At 45.1% G+C, this 17,623-nt stretch overlaps 1 protein-coding gene across 2 annotated transcripts; it reads right to left on the bottom strand.

Moving 5' to 3' along the window:
- Positions 1-385: 385 nt before the first annotated feature.
- On the bottom strand, positions 386-14,970 carry LOC110496875 (zinc transporter ZIP4-like). 2 transcript variants are annotated; one of them, XM_090209241.1, is made up of 12 exons: positions 14,600-14,970; positions 12,889-13,185; positions 12,503-12,695; positions 11,816-12,048; positions 10,702-10,873; positions 7,922-8,094; positions 6,861-7,043; positions 5,232-5,327; positions 3,378-3,441; positions 2,000-2,152; positions 1,484-1,671; positions 386-1,126 (listed from the first exon to the last, which is right to left on the bottom strand). In XM_090209241.1, exons 1-12 carry the CDS (start codon positions 14,807-14,809, stop codon positions 998-1,000), a joined length of 2,091 nt encoding a protein of 696 aa, XP_090065367.1. In that variant the 5' UTR covers positions 14,810-14,970; the 3' UTR covers positions 386-997. The 2 variants fall into 2 exon arrangements, with proteins under 2 accessions (XP_090065367.1, XP_090065366.1); XM_090209240.1 differs by having other exon boundaries at positions 12,503-12,692; positions 14,600-14,944.
- Between the last annotated feature and the right edge of the window lie 2,653 nt (positions 14,971-17,623).

Here is a 17,623-nt window from a genome sequence, read left to right as displayed (position 1 = left end):
GTACCAACCCTTCTTTATAACCCCTCTCTTGGTAATCAGACAAACTACAGTGAATCACCATGCTGACTGGTGATCTACCGTAAAAGATTTTTAAAAATGAGGGTCCACCTCTGATTTATCTGAAGTTGCGATCCATGGATTTGAGCCGTCTGTCTTCGAAAGTGTGGACTCTGAACAGTGAAACTGCCGACGTACCTAATCATGTCATATAACCAAGTATCTAGAGGATGTTATTTCCTGTATCCATTTACAGGGAATTCTCTTGAGTGGTAGACTGGACAGAATGGAAAAAATACTGCAGCTGGAAAGCATCATATGGCTTTGTGCTCAATGTATGTGCTAAACAAGGAAAGCTATACAGAAACAACATGTATCAGAATTATTATTTTCTTTGCGTATTTTATTACTTTTTGGGGGTTTTGTGGGATTGGTGGCACATACTGTAAGTAAAAATACACATATGACAAAGTTAGACAAATCTAAACATGTCACATTCTCACATGTATACATACTGTCAACCTCTGCATTACCGCTAACTACACACGTCACACGATCACAAATGAAAACAGAATCTACCTACTTCCCTGCAGTCACACTGTTATGGTATGTGGTTATACAAAAGATGTGGCAATTACAGAGGCAGTAGGCTGAGGAACTGTGAGTCCCATTATAAATATCGGTGGTATAAATTACAGTTTGAACTAAATCGCATACAGATGAAATCCTTTCCAACAGTAACATTAGCACCAACAGCAGGTTCAGACTGAACACCAGCAGACTACACTTCTATGTGGTAGATACAACAGAACTAGACTATAAATCGCATATATCATCTAGAAAGTCATTTTGAGGAAATTTTCCATCATATAGAATGATCAAGCGTGTTAAATTAAATGTATCAAAACAGGTCAAATATAGCATAGTTTACATACAGTGTAATTTGTAATTGTATACAAATCCATTGCATTGTACTGTACAGTGTGAGGACTAGGAGGCTCTAGAAGCCAATATTTTCTTCATACAGAGAAAGGAGCAGCAGGATGCCCCAGCCAGACAGCAGTCCTAAGTTCTGGAGCAGGAACATGAGCCAGGGCCTACGGTTGTCCGCATGGATCATGGTGGGGAGCTGGGAGGAGAAAGAAGCAAGACAATCGACTGCATTTAACTCCTTGCCCAAATATAGCATATTTACAGAGAAAGATAGGCATTAGGGAATTGATGAAAGACATAGGAGCAAACGTGCCATAACTAGGGGTCAGAGCTCTTCCTGGTCAGGTGACATAGCCAGGAGACACTTAAGGCCCAAGTCATAATTGGGCTTCCAGGGGAAAATGTTGTCCAAAGTTGCAACAGTAACCAAGACGGCAGGGCTTAGCGAAGGGTCATTTGAACAATTTGTACGATAAACTCTCATTTGAAGAGAAACACAAATAAGTGATTCCTCACAGCCTGTTTGAGAATGTGGTAAACCTAGTGTACTAACCATATCAGCCAGACCCACATACAGGAAGAGACCAGAGGTGATGGCCGCAATCCACTGCTTGGTGGCCAGGTCAGTAGAGACGGTGAGGGCGATGTAGAGTCCGATGAAGGATGTGAGGGCACTGCCCACATTCAGCATCAAGGCCTTCTTCACTGACAACCCGCTGTGCAGCAGGATTGCAAAATCACCTGGGAAATGTAGGACGGAGAGGTTTAAAAGGGACGTCAGTGATAAAAATGTAGGTCTTAGGTTGATGCCATTGGAGGGATTGAGTGAATAGGAATCTGTATGGAGAGAGAAGTCGTGGCTAATCATCTACCACTACTACTCATCCAGTCTAACACTTGACTGTTTGAAATGAAAAAATATTGTCCAGAAATCAAACACCATTTTACACACCACACACACACACACTAATTGATATAAAATAAACATCTGAAGTACTAATGTGGCTGGGTCTCATTCCCTGAAAATCTCTTTCAACATGACCAACTAGAGGCATCAGTCTACACTCACCCAGTTCGTGAGGCAACTCATGACAGAACACAGCCAAAGACGTGGCAAGGCCGGAATTCCAGGAAACAGAAAAGGCCGCTCCGATAGCCAGGCCATCGGCAAAGTTATGTATCCCGTCCCCTATGGTAACCATGTAGGGTAGCAGACGCTGTTCTAGTGGAGGGGAGAGACAGAAGGGAAACTCAGAGAAAGGTTCAGTCGTCTAAAGAACTAAAGTTACATTTGGCTATTTTTAATCATGTGTCTAAATTCATATATCACAATGACAGCATTATTGATTAGCCAATGTCATTAGGCTGGAATACAGAATACAGATGTAGGATCTTAATTTGACCAGTTTCTCACAACAGGAAAAGTATCCTGTAGCAACAGGAAATATGAATTAGTGTGTGGATTACAATTAATGGACATTTTTGTAGGGGTTGATACATTGTTAGTTAGGACAAATCAAGTCTGACATTTTAAAGTGGAAATTACTAACTTTAGAAGTCTTTTTAAACCTTAAATTTACTTCATGTTTGCATTTCCTGCAAGAACAGGGTGATCAAATTAAGATCCTACATCTGTTGGAACCAGTGGTGGAAAAAGTACTAAATTGTCATACTTGAGTAAAAGTAAAGATACCTTCATAGAAAATGACTCAAGTCAAAGTCACCCAGTAAAATACTACTTGAGTAAAAGTCAAAGTATTTGGTTTTAAAATACTTCAGTATCAAAAGTAAATGTAATTGCTCAAATATACTTAAGTATGAAAAGTAAAAGTATAAATCATTTCAAATTCTTCATATTAAGCAAACCGGATGGCATAATTCATGTTTTTTATATGTACTTATAGCCACAGACACACTCCAACACTCACATATATTTTACAAACAAAACATTTGTGTTTAGTGAGTCCACCAGATCAGAGGCAGTAGGGATGACCAGGGATGTTCTCTGTTTAATGAGTCCGCCAGGTCAGAGGCAGTAGGGATGACCAGGGACGTTCTCTGTTTAATGAGTCCGCTTGAATTGTTTATAAAGATTACATAAAGGATGATGTCTCATTTTAATCATGTCAGATAAATAAATTGTTGTCACTGTTGATATTATCATTTACAATGATATGACAGGGTGTTTTTGGGTGCATCTGCAGCTAAAATGTTGTACCCCTGCAGTAATGAATCCCTGTATTGCTGTTCCTCGTGTAAGTGAACAAAGCTCTTTGGTGCACATTACTCTTTGTCACGCTAAATGTGTGTAATCATTGACTAGACTTGACTCGCACAGTAAGTTCACAGTATATCAGCTTTCCAGTGAACGCCCTGACTGTCAGACCCTGACCTATTTTTAATCTCTTCCTTACAGGTTGTATGATGACCTGGGTTGTCTATCTTACCTCTTGAGCGCTGGTTTGGTTCTGGAAAGGCTTTCTCTGTGTCCTCACTGTGCTCACTTTCAACCTTTTAGGATCAGAATTTTACAGAAGTATAACATCGGAATTACAGCAGGCGTGAACAAGTTAGTGGAGGACAAGGTGTTCAGAGACACGGATAGTAAAGACTTGAGACTACATACTGTGTCAGGTAAAAACACAGCTTTACTAGGATACTGGCTGTTCAGTCATGGACCTCTGACTCAGATCTCCAAGAGAGCAGATAGAGGGTTTAGAACGTCACAGGTGTGTCTGTGAATAGGTGGTACAGAACCTACCAGGTGTGTCTGTGAATAGGTGGTACAGAACCTACCAGGTCAGTCTGTGCATAGGTGGTACAGAACCTACCAGGTCAGTCTGTGAATAGGTGGTACAGAACCTACCAGGTCAGTCTGTGAATAGGTGGTCCAGAACCTACCAGGTCAGTCTGTGATTAGGTGGTACAGAACCTACCAGGTCAGTCTGTGAATAAGTGGTACAGAACCTACCAGGTCAGTCTGTGAATAGGTGGTACAGAACCTACCAGGTCAGTCTGTGAATAGGTGGTACAGAACATACCAGGTCAGTCTGTGAATAAGTGGTACAGAACCTACCAGGTCAGTCTGTGAATAGGTGGTGCAGAACCTACCAGGTCAGTATGTGAATAAGTGGTACAGAACCTACCAGGTCAGTCTGTGAATAGGTGGTACAGAACCTACCAGGTCAGTATGTGAATAAGTGGTACAGAACCTACCAGGTCAGTCTGTGAATAGGTGGTACAGAACCTACCAGGTCAGTCTGTGAATAGGTGGTACAGAACCTACCAGGTCAGTCTGTGAATAGGTGGTACAGAACCTACCAGGTCAGTCTGTGAATAGGTGGTACAGAACATACTAGGTCAGTCTGTGAATAAGTGGTACAGAACCTACCAGGTCAGTCTGTGAATAGGTGGTGCAGAACCTACCAGGTCAGTCTGTGAATAGATGGTACAGAACCTACCAGGTCAGTCTGTGAATAGGTGGTACAGAACCTACCAGGTCAGTCTGTGAATAGGTGGTACAGAACCTACCAGGTCAGTCTGTGAATAGGTGGTACAGAACCTACCAGGTCAGTCTGTGAATAGGTGGTACAGAACATACTAGGTCAGTCTGTGAATAAGTGGTACAGAACCTACCAGGTCAGTCTGTGAATAGATGGTACAGAACCTACCAGGTCAGTCTGTGAATAGGTGGTACAGAACCTACCAGGTCAGTCTGTGAATAAGTGGTACAGAACCTACCAGGTCAGTCTGTGAATAGGTGGTACAGAACCTACCAGGTCAGTCTGTGAATAGGTGGTACAGAACATACTAGGTCAGTCTGTGAATAAGTGGTACAGAACCTACCAGGTCAGTCTGTAAATAGGTGGTGCAGAACCTACCAGGTCAGTCTGTGAATAGATGGTACAGAACCTACCAGGTCAGTCTGTGAATAGGTGGTACAGAACCTACCAGGTCAGTTTGTGAATAAGTGGTACAGAACCTACCAGGTCAGTCTGTGAATAGGTGGTACAGAACCTACCAGGTCAGTCTGTGAATAGGTGGTACAGAACCGACCAGGTCAGTCTGTGAATAAGTGGTACAGAACCTACCAGGTCAGTCTGTGAATAGGTGGTACAGAACCTACCAGGTCAGTCTGTGAATAGGTGGTACACAACCTACCAGGTCAGTCTGTGAATAAGTGGTACAGAACCTACCAGGTCAGTCTGTGAATAGGTGGTACAGAACCTACCAGGTCAGTCTGTGAATAGGTGGTACAGAACCTACCAGGTCAGTCTGTGAATAAGTGGTACAGAACCTACCAGGTCAGTCTGGGAGATTGACTGCTTGTTATTTTTCTCCTGCAGGTACATCTCCAGGACTTTACCATGGTCACAGTGATGGGGCTCAGACTCCTCCTGGAAACACAATGGCACAATGTATCTGTCTGGGCCCGGAACATCACAACAAAGAACATGTACAGTAATTTTTCAAAAACTGTTTACAGACAGATTATTTCACATATAATTCATTGTATCACAATTCCAGTGGGTCAGACGTTTACATACACTAAGTTGACTGTGCCTTTAAACAGCTTGGAAAATTCCAGAAAATTATGTCATGGTTTTAGAAGCTTCTGATAGGCTATTTGACATCATTTTAGTCAATTGGAGGTGTACCTGTGGATGTATTTCAAGGCCTACCTTCAAACTCAGTGCCTCTTCTATATCGACATAACCTGAAAGACCACTCAGCAAGGAAGAAGCCACTGCTCCAAAACCGCCACAAGAAAGCCAGACTACGGTTTGCAACTGCACATGTGGACAAAGATCGTACTTTTTGGAGAAATTTCTCTGGTCTGATGAAACAAAAATAGAACTGTTTGGCCATAATGACCATAATGACCGTTTGGAGGAAAAAGGGGGAGGCTTGCATGCCGAAGAACACCATCCCAACCGTGAAGCACGGGGGTGGTAGCATCATGTTGTGGGGGTGATTTGCAGCAACAGGGACTGGTGCACTTCACAAAATAGATGACATCATTAACAAGGAAAAACGTGGATATATTGAAGTAACATCTCAAGACATCAGTCAGGAAGTTAAAGCTTGGTCGCAAATGGGTCTTCCAAATGGACAATGACCCCAAGCATACTTACAAAGTTGTGGCAAAATGGCTTAAGGACAACAAAGTCAAGGTATTGGAGTGGCCATAACAAAGCCCTGACCTCAATACTATTGGGCAGAACTGAAAAAGCATGTGTGAGCAAGGAGGCCTACAAACCTGACTCAGTTCCACCAGCTCTGTCAGGAGAAATGGGCCAAAATTCCCCCAACTTATTGTGGGAAGCTTGTGGAAGGCTACCCGAAACATTTGACCCAAGTTAAACAATTTAAAGGCAATGCTACCAAATACTAATTGAGTGCATGTAAACTTCTGACCCACTGGGAATGTGATAAATGTGATAAATCATTCTCTCTACTATTATTCTGACATTTCACATTCTTAAAATAAAGTGGTGATCCTAAATGACATAAGACAGGGAATTTTTACCAGGATAAAATGTCAGAAATTGTGAAAAACTGAGTTTAAATGTATTTGGCTAAGGTGTATGTAGACTTCAGACTTCAAATGTATCTACGGGTGATAGCTAACAATTCTCACATTTTGGAACCAGAAAGACCTGAAATATCTTTGACCGAAACATTGCACTTTATTAAAAGGTGTATTGCAAGTGTGCGTGTGTGGGAGTTCTTTTCACCATGGATCCACTGAACCAGTAAGCTAACAGAACGGAGGTGTTCAGTAAGGAGATAAGGTTTAGAAACCGTCTGAAATGGAGAGGTACCACCTGGTCGTGTCCAATAAGAACCCATATTTTTGTTTCCTGTTGCAATACATTTTGCTACATCATGCCCTACTGAACACAGCCCAGATGATAGACACTACTTACCCCATGGTGATGCAGGGAATGGTGATGGCTGTCCTTATGAGTGGTGATGATGGAGAAGATAGTCTCCATGAGATAGAAGCAGTAGATGCCAGCCATCATCACCAGTATCTTACAGATGTAGTCTGGAACCTCCTCTGAGTGGCTGTGATCTGTTCCTTCACTGTGAACATGGAGGCCTAGGAACTGAACCAACAGAGGAAACAGTCACAACCCAGTCTGACAGTCAGCCCAATGACAGTGCTTTGACAGTGCTATGACAGTGTTATGACAGTGCTATGACAGTGTTGCGTAGCTCTTATGAAGGCAGGTTCAAGTGAAGTGTAATACACTACACAATACCAAATACTGGAGACGCAATCAACCTGTGCAGGGTCCATTAGTCTGAAATGACCTCCTTCAATCACTACTGACAGATGAAAGTCTAGAGTGGAGACCAGTACCTATCCACCATATTGCTTTAACCAATCAAGTCCTCTAAATAAGTGGTTGTGAAGGAGAGGAAGATAGGAAGTCATGTCGGACCATTGGGACACATTGTTATGTTGCTCTTATCATTGGCTTTGTAATAACCTAAAGTTCCCTGAAGGAACAAGGGGCCATTTCTCCGTTTGCCCGATCTGAAGGTGTCATTCTTGTTCCTCACATGGTTATTATTTGACACTGTAGGGGATGACACAGTGTGACAGCCTGCTAATACTTCGCCCTGCGATGTTGACATGATGGATCTAAATGGATTGAGCTGCAACAGCAGGAAGTATCCCCTTCAGACTTCTGCCCTGGGGGAAATAAGGCTAGGAAGCATCAGATGGGACTACTGTATGTGTTGCTCTGACTTACCATGGTCTCTCAGACATCTGGCTGATCATTGGGTCACACTGACATTAACCACAACACTTTAATGAAGTGTTGAGGAGGAAGAGGTCTGGCTGGTTAGAGAAGTGGTTTTCTTTTCACATTGGACATTCCAGCAACTATGATGGATGCATAACCAGGCCAGTTCAGTGCATCTCAGCTTGAATCAGCTGGGCTCAGTGATGTGGATATGGTACTGTGGTGCTCACCATAGGCAGGAGGTGCAACAGGGCGTCCCCAGTGAGGGAGCCCACAGCCAAGCTGACACAGAACTGGATGACGAGCTGGAAGACACTGCTGCAGGAGGTACACAGCAGCACCATAACGCCAACCAGGGCGGCCAGACAGATCAGCAGATTGGCTATGGAGGCATACACAAACTCTGTGGGGAGAAATAATTAACATTAAGGGGTTACAAATATAATAACAGTGCCAGACTCAAGCCAATCAGTCAGTCAGTCAGTCAAGCCACAAAAGGTCTGTTAGATAATACAGTAAACATTGTGTGATTATGCTTGAAATAGGCTCTCGTCCTACCGAATGCAATAGGCTCTCGTCCTACCGAATGCAATGGGGCTCTCGTCCTACCGAATGCAATGGGGCTCTCGTCCTACCGAATGCAATGGGGCTCTCGTCCTCCCGAATGCAATGGGCTCTAGTCCTCCCGAATGCAATGGGCTCTCGTCCTACCGAATGCAATGGGCTCTCGTCCTACCGAATGCAATGGGCTCTAGTCCTCCCGAATGCAATGGGCTCTAGTCCTCCCGAATGCAATGGGCTCTCGTCCTACCGAATGCAATGGGCTCTCGTCCTACCGAATGCAATGGGCTCTCGTCCTACCGAATGTAATGGGCTCTAGTCCTTCCGAATGCAATGGGCTCTAGTCCTACCGAATGCAATAGGCTCTCGTCCTACCGAATGTAATGGGCTCTAGTCCTTCCGAATGCAATAGGCTCTCGTCCTACCGAATGTAATGGGCTCAGTCAAGCCACAAAAGGTATGTTAGATAATACAGTAAACATTGTGTGATTATGCTTGAAATAGGCTCTCGTCCTACCGAATGCAATAGGCTCTCGTCCTACCGAATGCAATGGGGCTCTCGTCCTACCGAATGCAATGGGGCTCTCGTCCTACCGAATGCAATGGGGCTCTCGTCCTACCGAATGCAATGGGGCTCTAGTCCTCCCGAATGCAATGGGCTCTAGTCCTCCCGAATGCAATGGGCTCTCGTCATACCGAATGCAATGGGCTCTCGTCCTACCGAATGCAATGGGCTCTCGTCCTACCGAATGCAATGGGCTCTCGTCCTACCGAATGCAATGGGCTCTAGTCCTACCGAATGCAATGGGCTCTAGTCCTACCGAATGCAATGGGCTCTAGTCCTACCGAATGCAATGGGCTCTAGTCCTACCGAATGCAATGGGCTCTAGTCCTACCGAATGCAATGGGCTCTAGTCCTACCGAATGCAATGGGGCTCTAGTCCTACCGAATGCAATGGGCTCTAGTCCTTCCGAATGCAATGGGCTCTAGTCCTACCGAATGCAATGGGCTCTAGTCCTACCGAATGCAATGGGCTCTAGTCCTACCGAATGCAATGGGCTCTAGTCCTACCGAATGCAATGGGCTCTCATCCTACCGAATGCAATGGGCTCTCGTCCTACCGAATGCAATGGGCTCTCGTCCTACCGAATGCAATGGGCTCTCGTCCTACCGAATGCAATGGGCTCTCGTCCTACCGAATGCAATGGGCTCTCGTCCTACCGAATGCAATGGGCTCTCGTCCTACCGAATGCAATGGGCTCTCGTCCTACCGAATGCAATGGGCTCTCGTCCTACCGAATGTAATGGGCTCTAGTCCTTCCGAATGCAATAGGCTCTCGTCCTACCGAATATAATGGGCTCTAGTCCTTCCGAATGCAATAGGCTCTCGTCCTACCGAATGTAATGGGCTCAGTCAAGCCACAAAAGGTATGTTAGATAATACAGTAAACATTGTGTGATTATGCTTGAAATAGGCTCTCGTCCTACCGAATGCAATAGGCTCTCGTCCTACCGAATGCAATGGGGCTCTCGTCCTACCGAATGCAATGGGGCTCTAGTCCTCCCGAATGCAATGGGCTCTAGTCCTCCCGAATGCAATGGGCTCTAGTCCTCCCGAATGTAATGGGCTCTAGTCCTTCCGAATGCAATAGGCTCTCGTCCTACCGAATGTAATGGGCTCAGTCAAGCCACAAAAGGTCTGTTAGATAATACAGTAAACATTGTGTGATTATGCTTGAAATAGGCTCTCGTCCTACCGAATGCAATAGGCTCTCGTCCTACCGAATGCAATGGGGCTCTCGTCCTACCGAATGCAATGGGGCTCTCGTCCTACCGAATGCAATGGGGCTCTAGTCCTCCCGAATGCAATGGGCTCTAGTCCTCCCGAATGCAATGGGCTCTAGTCCTCCCGAATGCAATGGGCTCTAGTCCTCCCGAATGCAATGGGCTCTCGTCCTACCGAATGCAATGGGCTCTCGTCCTACCGAATGCAATGGGCTCTCGTCCTACCGAATGCAATGGGCTCTCGTCCTACCGAATGCAATGGGCTCTCGTCCTACCGAATGCAATGGGCTCTCGTCCTACCGAATGCAATGGTCTCTCGTCCTACCGAATGCAATGGGCTCTAGTCCTACCGAATGCAATGGGCTCTAGTCCTACCGAATGCAATAGGCTCTAGTCCTACCGAATGCAATAGGCTCTCGTCTTTTTGGACAAGAGCCTCATGTTTTGTGATTTTGAATTTTGGAGCATTCATATTTACAAACAGAGGAAATGTATTTCTGCATAGTCTCTCTATAATTCCTTTATCATTAAGGAATGGGACTTTCTGTATCAAAAGGAAAGGAATGAGTGTTGAATAGAGAGTGTACTGTAGAAATCAATAGATCAATCGCAAGAGTACACAACGCAGAATCACAGTGGCTCGGACTGTAGCAGTTCACTCACTCTCTGTGGTGCTGAGCTGGTCTAATGGTCCAGTGGGGGGAGAGATGCTGTTGCAGGCACCACTGAGGAGCTGCTGGACCAGGGCTGGGCTGAGCCGGGCCACGTCAGACCTGGACAGGCTAGATCCATTCAGCCCATGGATCTTTATCAGCTCCTCCGGGCTGAAACACATCTACGTGGAGGAAACAGGGCTGAAACACGTCCACGTGGAGGAAACAGGGCTGAAACACGTCCACGTGGAGGAAACAGGGCTGAAACACGTCCACGTGGAGGAAACAGGGCTGAAACACGTCCACGTGGAGGAAACAGGGCTGAAACACGTCCACGTGGAGGAAACAGGGTGGAAACACGTCCACGTGGAGGAAACAGGGGTGAAACACGTCCACGTGGAGGAAACAGGGATGAAACACATCCACGTGGAGGAAACAGGGGTGAAACACATCCACGTGGAGGAAACAGGGGTGAAACACGTCCACGTGGAGGAAACAGGGGTGAAACACATCCACGTGGAGGAAACAGGGGTGAAACACATCCACGTGGAGGAAACAGGGGTGAAACACGTCCACGTGGAGGAAACAGGGGTGAAACACATCCACGTGGAGGAAACAGGGGTGAAACACGTCCACATGGAGGAAACAGGGCTGAAACACATGGATCACTATTCCCTTTGCAGTGCACAACTTTTGACCAAAGCCCATTGGTCTATTCTTTGAATTGACACTCCTTGTCGCTAACTGATTAACTGACAGTAAGATGTCATTGGGCATTCACAAAGTGGGGACCAACATATTACAAGTAACATGTTATTATCCTTCAGCAGTGTTCCTTCTCATTCAGATTTCTCTAATATAGACATTACCATGGGGAGAATCCTACAGCTGCCAATAGCTCAGGCCATCTACTGCACATCTGAGGCTCATTGGAGATGCAGCGGACACCAGGGGTTTAGCAGTCTGATAATGAGTCAGAGTGAAGGAGCCTGTATGTGTGTGTGTGTGTGTGCGTGCGTGCGTGCGTGCGTCGTTAAGCCCCTGAAGGTCTCTTCAGAAGATTGGAGCGATGGCCTTGACCTAATTACAGACAAAGCACCATGGTGGTTGAGAATAACAATTACCAGTTCCCAGCTGCTGATGTTCCTATGGTGGTACCCCTCCTCATGACTCGTCCTGAAGGCATCACCTCCACTTCGACCCCCCCGACCCCTGCTAACAGTACTGTGGTCACTATGGTCATGGTCAACGTGGTCATCGTGACCATGGTCATTGTGGTGTCCCTTTTGATCTCTATGATCGTGATCCTCTTCATGGATTCCACCCAGTTGCAGGCTCTTCATAAGACCTTCCAGCTCTACAGAGATTAATCACAATGATATGGTTATTTGGTGGTAGAGTACATTAGCAGGCCATTGGGGAACAGTAATATGCTGGTAGAGTATATTAGCAGACCATTGAGGAACAGTAATATGCTGGTAGAGTATATTAGGCCATTGAGGAACAGCAATATAAACTCATTATCCAGGCTTCATGGGGTTATAACATAGGATTTGAGGGTAACATTAACATAGGGTTTGAGGATAAGATTAATAGCATCATGGTAAATGAATGATGAACTACGTATTGCACAAGATGGATTAATGAGTGGGTTGATGTTACAGTACAGCCAGGAGCATGACATTACAGTGTAATAAAACTAAACAGTGCGAGGAAAATGATTCATACTAAATAGCGATAGTAGTTTGTCATGAGGCAATATTACAGCACGGACATTTCGTACCAATAGGAATAGTTGTTTCTTACTGTACCATGTATGGTAATGTTGTCAGAACCGAAGGAGTTGAATATGAAATCCAGAAAGTAGTCCTCTTCAGGTAGTGCTCTGGCAGTCATGCAGTCACCTTGCAAAGCATGGTAAACTATGTATCCAAACATCACATCCATGTTGTGTGGGACACCATCATTCATCTCCTTCAGGATGTCTTGACCAGTAAGACACTGCTACCATAACGAGGGACAGACATACACCGTTGAATAGAATATAAATATTTTGTTGAAACAAATCTACTCAAATGAGTTTGTTAGAAAACAGGTCACTGTTGCTAACGGTAGTTCATTGGGTTTCTATTGCACAACCTTAGAAGGTACAGTATATAAAATGTGTTGCCATTCTTATTAACACAGCAGCACCAACCTGGTCGTACTGCTGATCGGGCTTGTAGTAGTTCTTCAAGTTATGGAGCAGTGTCTCTATCCCACTGCTCTCCCTGTCTCCGTGTCCATCCCCATGGTCATAGCCTGTGATCTCATGGATGAAGTTGTCCGTCTCGTCCCCCCACCTCCCTGCCCTCACGGCAGAGCAGGCCTCTGAGGGAGAGCTGAGGTACAGGCAGCATCCTGCCGCTACTCTGAAGAAGCCCCCCTTGTGAAGGAGACCACCAGTGCTGGTGAAGTTACCCACCAGCTGGTCTACTGACTGCACAGAGAGACACTAGAAAGAAGCAGGGTGGCTTCAGTGTTTCATTTAGATTATTTATCTACCCAGTACAAATATATGCCTAATTTATGAGAGAAAACCAACGTAGTGTCTTGTAAAGTCAGTAATTATGACCACAAAGCTAAAGGAGTATAGGTTGGGTGAATGCGAGACATAAAAATCTAATTTTCTGATCTTTAACAGCTATTCTCTGGCTTTTTGAGTCAGGACATACAGTGACTTGGCCTATTATCTAAACAGATTCTTCTGTAGAGTCTACCAGAAGTCCAGAACCGATTAGTGGTGCTGGAGGCTAAATGCTCAACTGGAGAAACAGAAGAAAGAAAGAAAAAAAAAAGTCTTGACACACTTCAAGTCAGATGCACATTTCTTTTAAAAGAGGCTGAGCTCGATGAAGGTCGACTGACCGAAAGCTCCGTATCTATTAAAATAAATGTGCATCTCACTGGAAGTGTGCAGAGATTTCTTCCTGATTCTCCAGCATCATGACCACGTATGAGTAAGATCTCAAGCCATTGTTGCATTAGCAGAACATGCTGTTTAACTACTGATCATTAGTGTTAGTCCCAAACATGTTTGGCCAATCTATAACACACGTCTCACATAGCATGTGACAGAAAACTTCCTCTACATGGTCACAAGGGTAGATTACACCTGCCACGGTAAAGTCCAAGGCCTTCAATGTCTGAACAACAGAAGAAAAATGTATTCAAAGAAATGGATGTGTACATGTTTTTCTACTGTAGTCAAATTAAACCAAAATGAACACTTATTGGAGTACTTGTGGTGCAATGGCATGATGGACAGAGTAATGTATTATTATTTTTTACATTGAATGTATTAAATTACGTGAAACAGAATGCCCAATCATTTAGACGTTTAAACAGGCTGCACAGTAAAAGGGTAATACAACCACGATATATATATTTATTTATTTGTTTTACACAAGTGATTTAAGTCAAAGCCATTGCTATAATCTATGATAATACCCTAACACATGGAATTAGTTAAATATTGATCAGGGTGTTTTACATCATTGGTAGAACTTAATGATTTTAATACATAAGTTACACAAAACTATCTGCAATGCTGACGTCGTGTATTCTCTCTATATAATACCTACATATTAATAGTCAGAATCATTACGGTTATCATTATCATATCATTATTGCTCAGTGCTCACGATATATGTATCAATAAAATTTAAAAAAGACTTGGTTCGAGACTGGTCAATAAAAAAAATATAATACAGATTTAGGCTTAATAAACAAGCTAGGTCTGAAAAAGCACTATGACAAATGTACAGCGCTGTATTCCATTGTGTGTAGCGCACGGCACAGTAACAGGTGCAGATTGGACCTCGACCTTTCCTAAAACCAAGTTGAAGCGAGTGTAAGAAAAAAGTTACCTTTTCACACGACACACCAGGGCACTGCACACGCTTCTCCAACAGTTTGAAAAAGGAGCGAACTGACATTTCATCCAGGTATTCCTCTCCTGGCGACACGAGCTCCACCACTTTCCCATATACATCCACAGGTGAACCCCACGCATAGCTGAATAGGTTCAAACTCAGACATAGGAGAATAACGGGAAAATACCTATATATAGTTTCCATTGTTCTATTAAAATATAAATCCCCTTTAAAAAATAAAATAAAAGTGCAAAAACAGTGAGTTTATAGAAAGAGATGATTCCGAGTGGCGCATATGCAGTCCACACACGGTTTTAAGTTCACCAAACAGCTATCTATAAATCAGCTAAGTTACAGATTTCCTTGACCTGTTAGCTCGCCTTTGATTGGTCCAGAGGCGAGTTGCGCTTCGCTACCAGTCCATAAATAGGAAACCATTGCAGTTCACCTGAATATGGGGTACTGGTCCAAAATCACCTGTTTTCAATGTACACTCAGCATCAGCTGACATAATGGCAAGAGTTATGTCAATAAGACATGTTGCGAAGAATACAGGCAAAATGTGTGTCAACTGCCAAGTGATTCACTTACATCCTCAATGGTGACCCTGATGACCCTTTAAGGGAATTTTTTTCTGCCTGCTATCTCTCCACTGGATGAAGAAAACGAATCTATTAGCTAACATTCCCATTTACTAAAAGATTGTGTATTGGGAAAATGAATAAACATGATGTAACACAAACCATTACCGACAGCGTAAAAACAAATACACATTTCTACAGAACCTTTATGTAAAAAAATGTATACTGATACATTAATTGATTGATTGATATATTTTTTGAAACAGCCAACATAGTCGAGGACGTTGACTGATGAATTAATTCAGAGGCCCCATTCTCCATGTATAATCATTATGTGGACTAAACGTACTTTCCATGGACATCATTCAACATATGCACTGACCGTGTGACTGGATGATTGGGTTTCATATTTAGGGCCAATACTTTTTCCTGACCATGGCTAAGAGAACCTCCTGGCCCTACTCACAATGATTAAGGCACTGATGACTTCACTCTACACCACAATCAGTGACTGGCCCAGGTGAGGCTGGTCTGGCAGAACTACCAAACACATCCTTGTGTCAATGGTCAGCAGGAAATTAGGTCAAACATGAAGCTGTTTGAAGTATGAACATCCAAATGGTGGTACCCAAAGGTGGAAATCATTTAAAGCAATGTTTTTTTTAATACATTTTGCAGGATGAAATCTCTTGAGATGCACCATGTTGCACCCTGCTCTTCCCACTACCACCCTGCTCTTCCCACTGCCACCCTGCTCTTCCCACTACCACCCTGCTCTTCCCACTACCACCCTGCTCTTCCCACTACCACCCTGCTCTTCCCACTACCACCCTGCTCTTCCCACTACCACCCTGCTCTTCCCACTGCCACCCTGCTCTTCCCACTGCCACCCTGCTCTTCCCACTACCACCCTGCTCTTCCCACTACCACCCTGCTCTTCCCACTACCACCCTGCTCTTCCCACTGCCACCCTGCTCTTTCCACTGCCACCCTGCTCTTCCCACTGCCACCCTGCTCTACCCACTGCCACCCTGCTCTTCCCACTACCACCCTGCTCTTCCCACTACCACCCTGCTCTTCCCACTACCACCCTGCTCTTCCCACTGCCACCCTGCTCTTCCCACTGCCACCCTGCTCTTCCCACTGCCACCCTGCTCTACCCACTACCACCCTGCTCTTCCCACTACCACCCTGCTCTTCCCACTGCCACCCTGCTCTACCCACTACCACCCTGCTCTTCCCACTGCCACCCTGCTCTTCCCACTGCCACCCTGCTCTTCCCACTGCCACCCTGCTCTTCCCACTGCCACCCTGCTCTTCCCACTACCACCCTGCTCTTCCCACTGCCACCCTGCTCTTCCCACTGCCACCCTGCTCTTCCCACTACCACCCTGCTCTTCCCACTGCCACCCTGCTCTTCCCACTGCCACCCTGCTCTTCCCACTGCCACCCTGCTCTTCCCACTGCCACCCTGCTCTTCCCACTGCCACCCTTCTCTTCCCACTACCACCCTGCTCTTCCCACTGCCACCCTGCTCTTCCCACTGCCACCCTGCTCTTCCCACTGCCACCCTGCTCTTCCCACTGCCACCCTGCTCTTCCCACTGCCACCCTGCTCTTCCCACTGCCACCCTGCTCTTCCCATCTACTCTGTACTGTTTGTGGAGGCTATTGTCTTAGAGCTGCAGAATGCTCCTCCAGAGGACTATACCCTACAAACTGTACACCACAGGGGGTTGAGGGCACCTTCAATGGAGAGGAGGAGCTCAGGTTAATGGCTGGAGTGGAATTAGTGGAATGGTATCAAATACATGATGCCATTCCATTGGCTCCGTTACAGATATTATTATGAGCCTTCCTCCCTCAGCAGCCTCCACTGCTGCCCACTACCATAATCCATATCACTACACATGGAGGCTATATGAATCACTGCAGAATAATGACAGTAAACTACCCAGCCTCAACACTGAACCAAGGAGTGTTTTCATTAGGAACCAAACAGAACTGCAGAATAATGACAGTAAACTACCCAACACTGAACCAGCATACCAAATCAACTTCTCAGACAATCATTTAGTAGCAAACCTACAAGGTCCCTGACTCTTCACAAAGACGATGGAGAATACTGTAGTGTGGCTGCCACTGTTAGTGATCAGGGAAGGCCGACACAGCCTTAAAATACTGTAAGGCTTCAGCATTGTCCAGGCCCCCTGTCCAGCAGGCATTCATCTGCATGTTTTAGCATCATCAGCCTCAGCCTCAACACACACACACACACACACACACACACACACACACACACACACACACACACACACCAGCATCACAAGACACACACACACCATCTCTACCCAGCATCACAATACACACACACACCGTCTCTACCCAGCATCAAAGCACTGTCCCTCATCGCCACATATTCATCATCCACTCAACTG

The sequence above is a fragment of the Oncorhynchus mykiss genome, chromosome 18 (genome assembly GCF_057628025.1).
Source record: "Oncorhynchus mykiss isolate SJ-2025 chromosome 18, ASM5762802v1, whole genome shotgun sequence".
Lineage (NCBI taxonomy): Eukaryota > Metazoa > Chordata > Actinopteri > Salmoniformes > Salmonidae > Oncorhynchus > Oncorhynchus mykiss.
The sequence above is the reverse complement of the archived record's forward strand: the minus strand, read 5'-3'. Positions and strand labels throughout refer to the sequence as shown.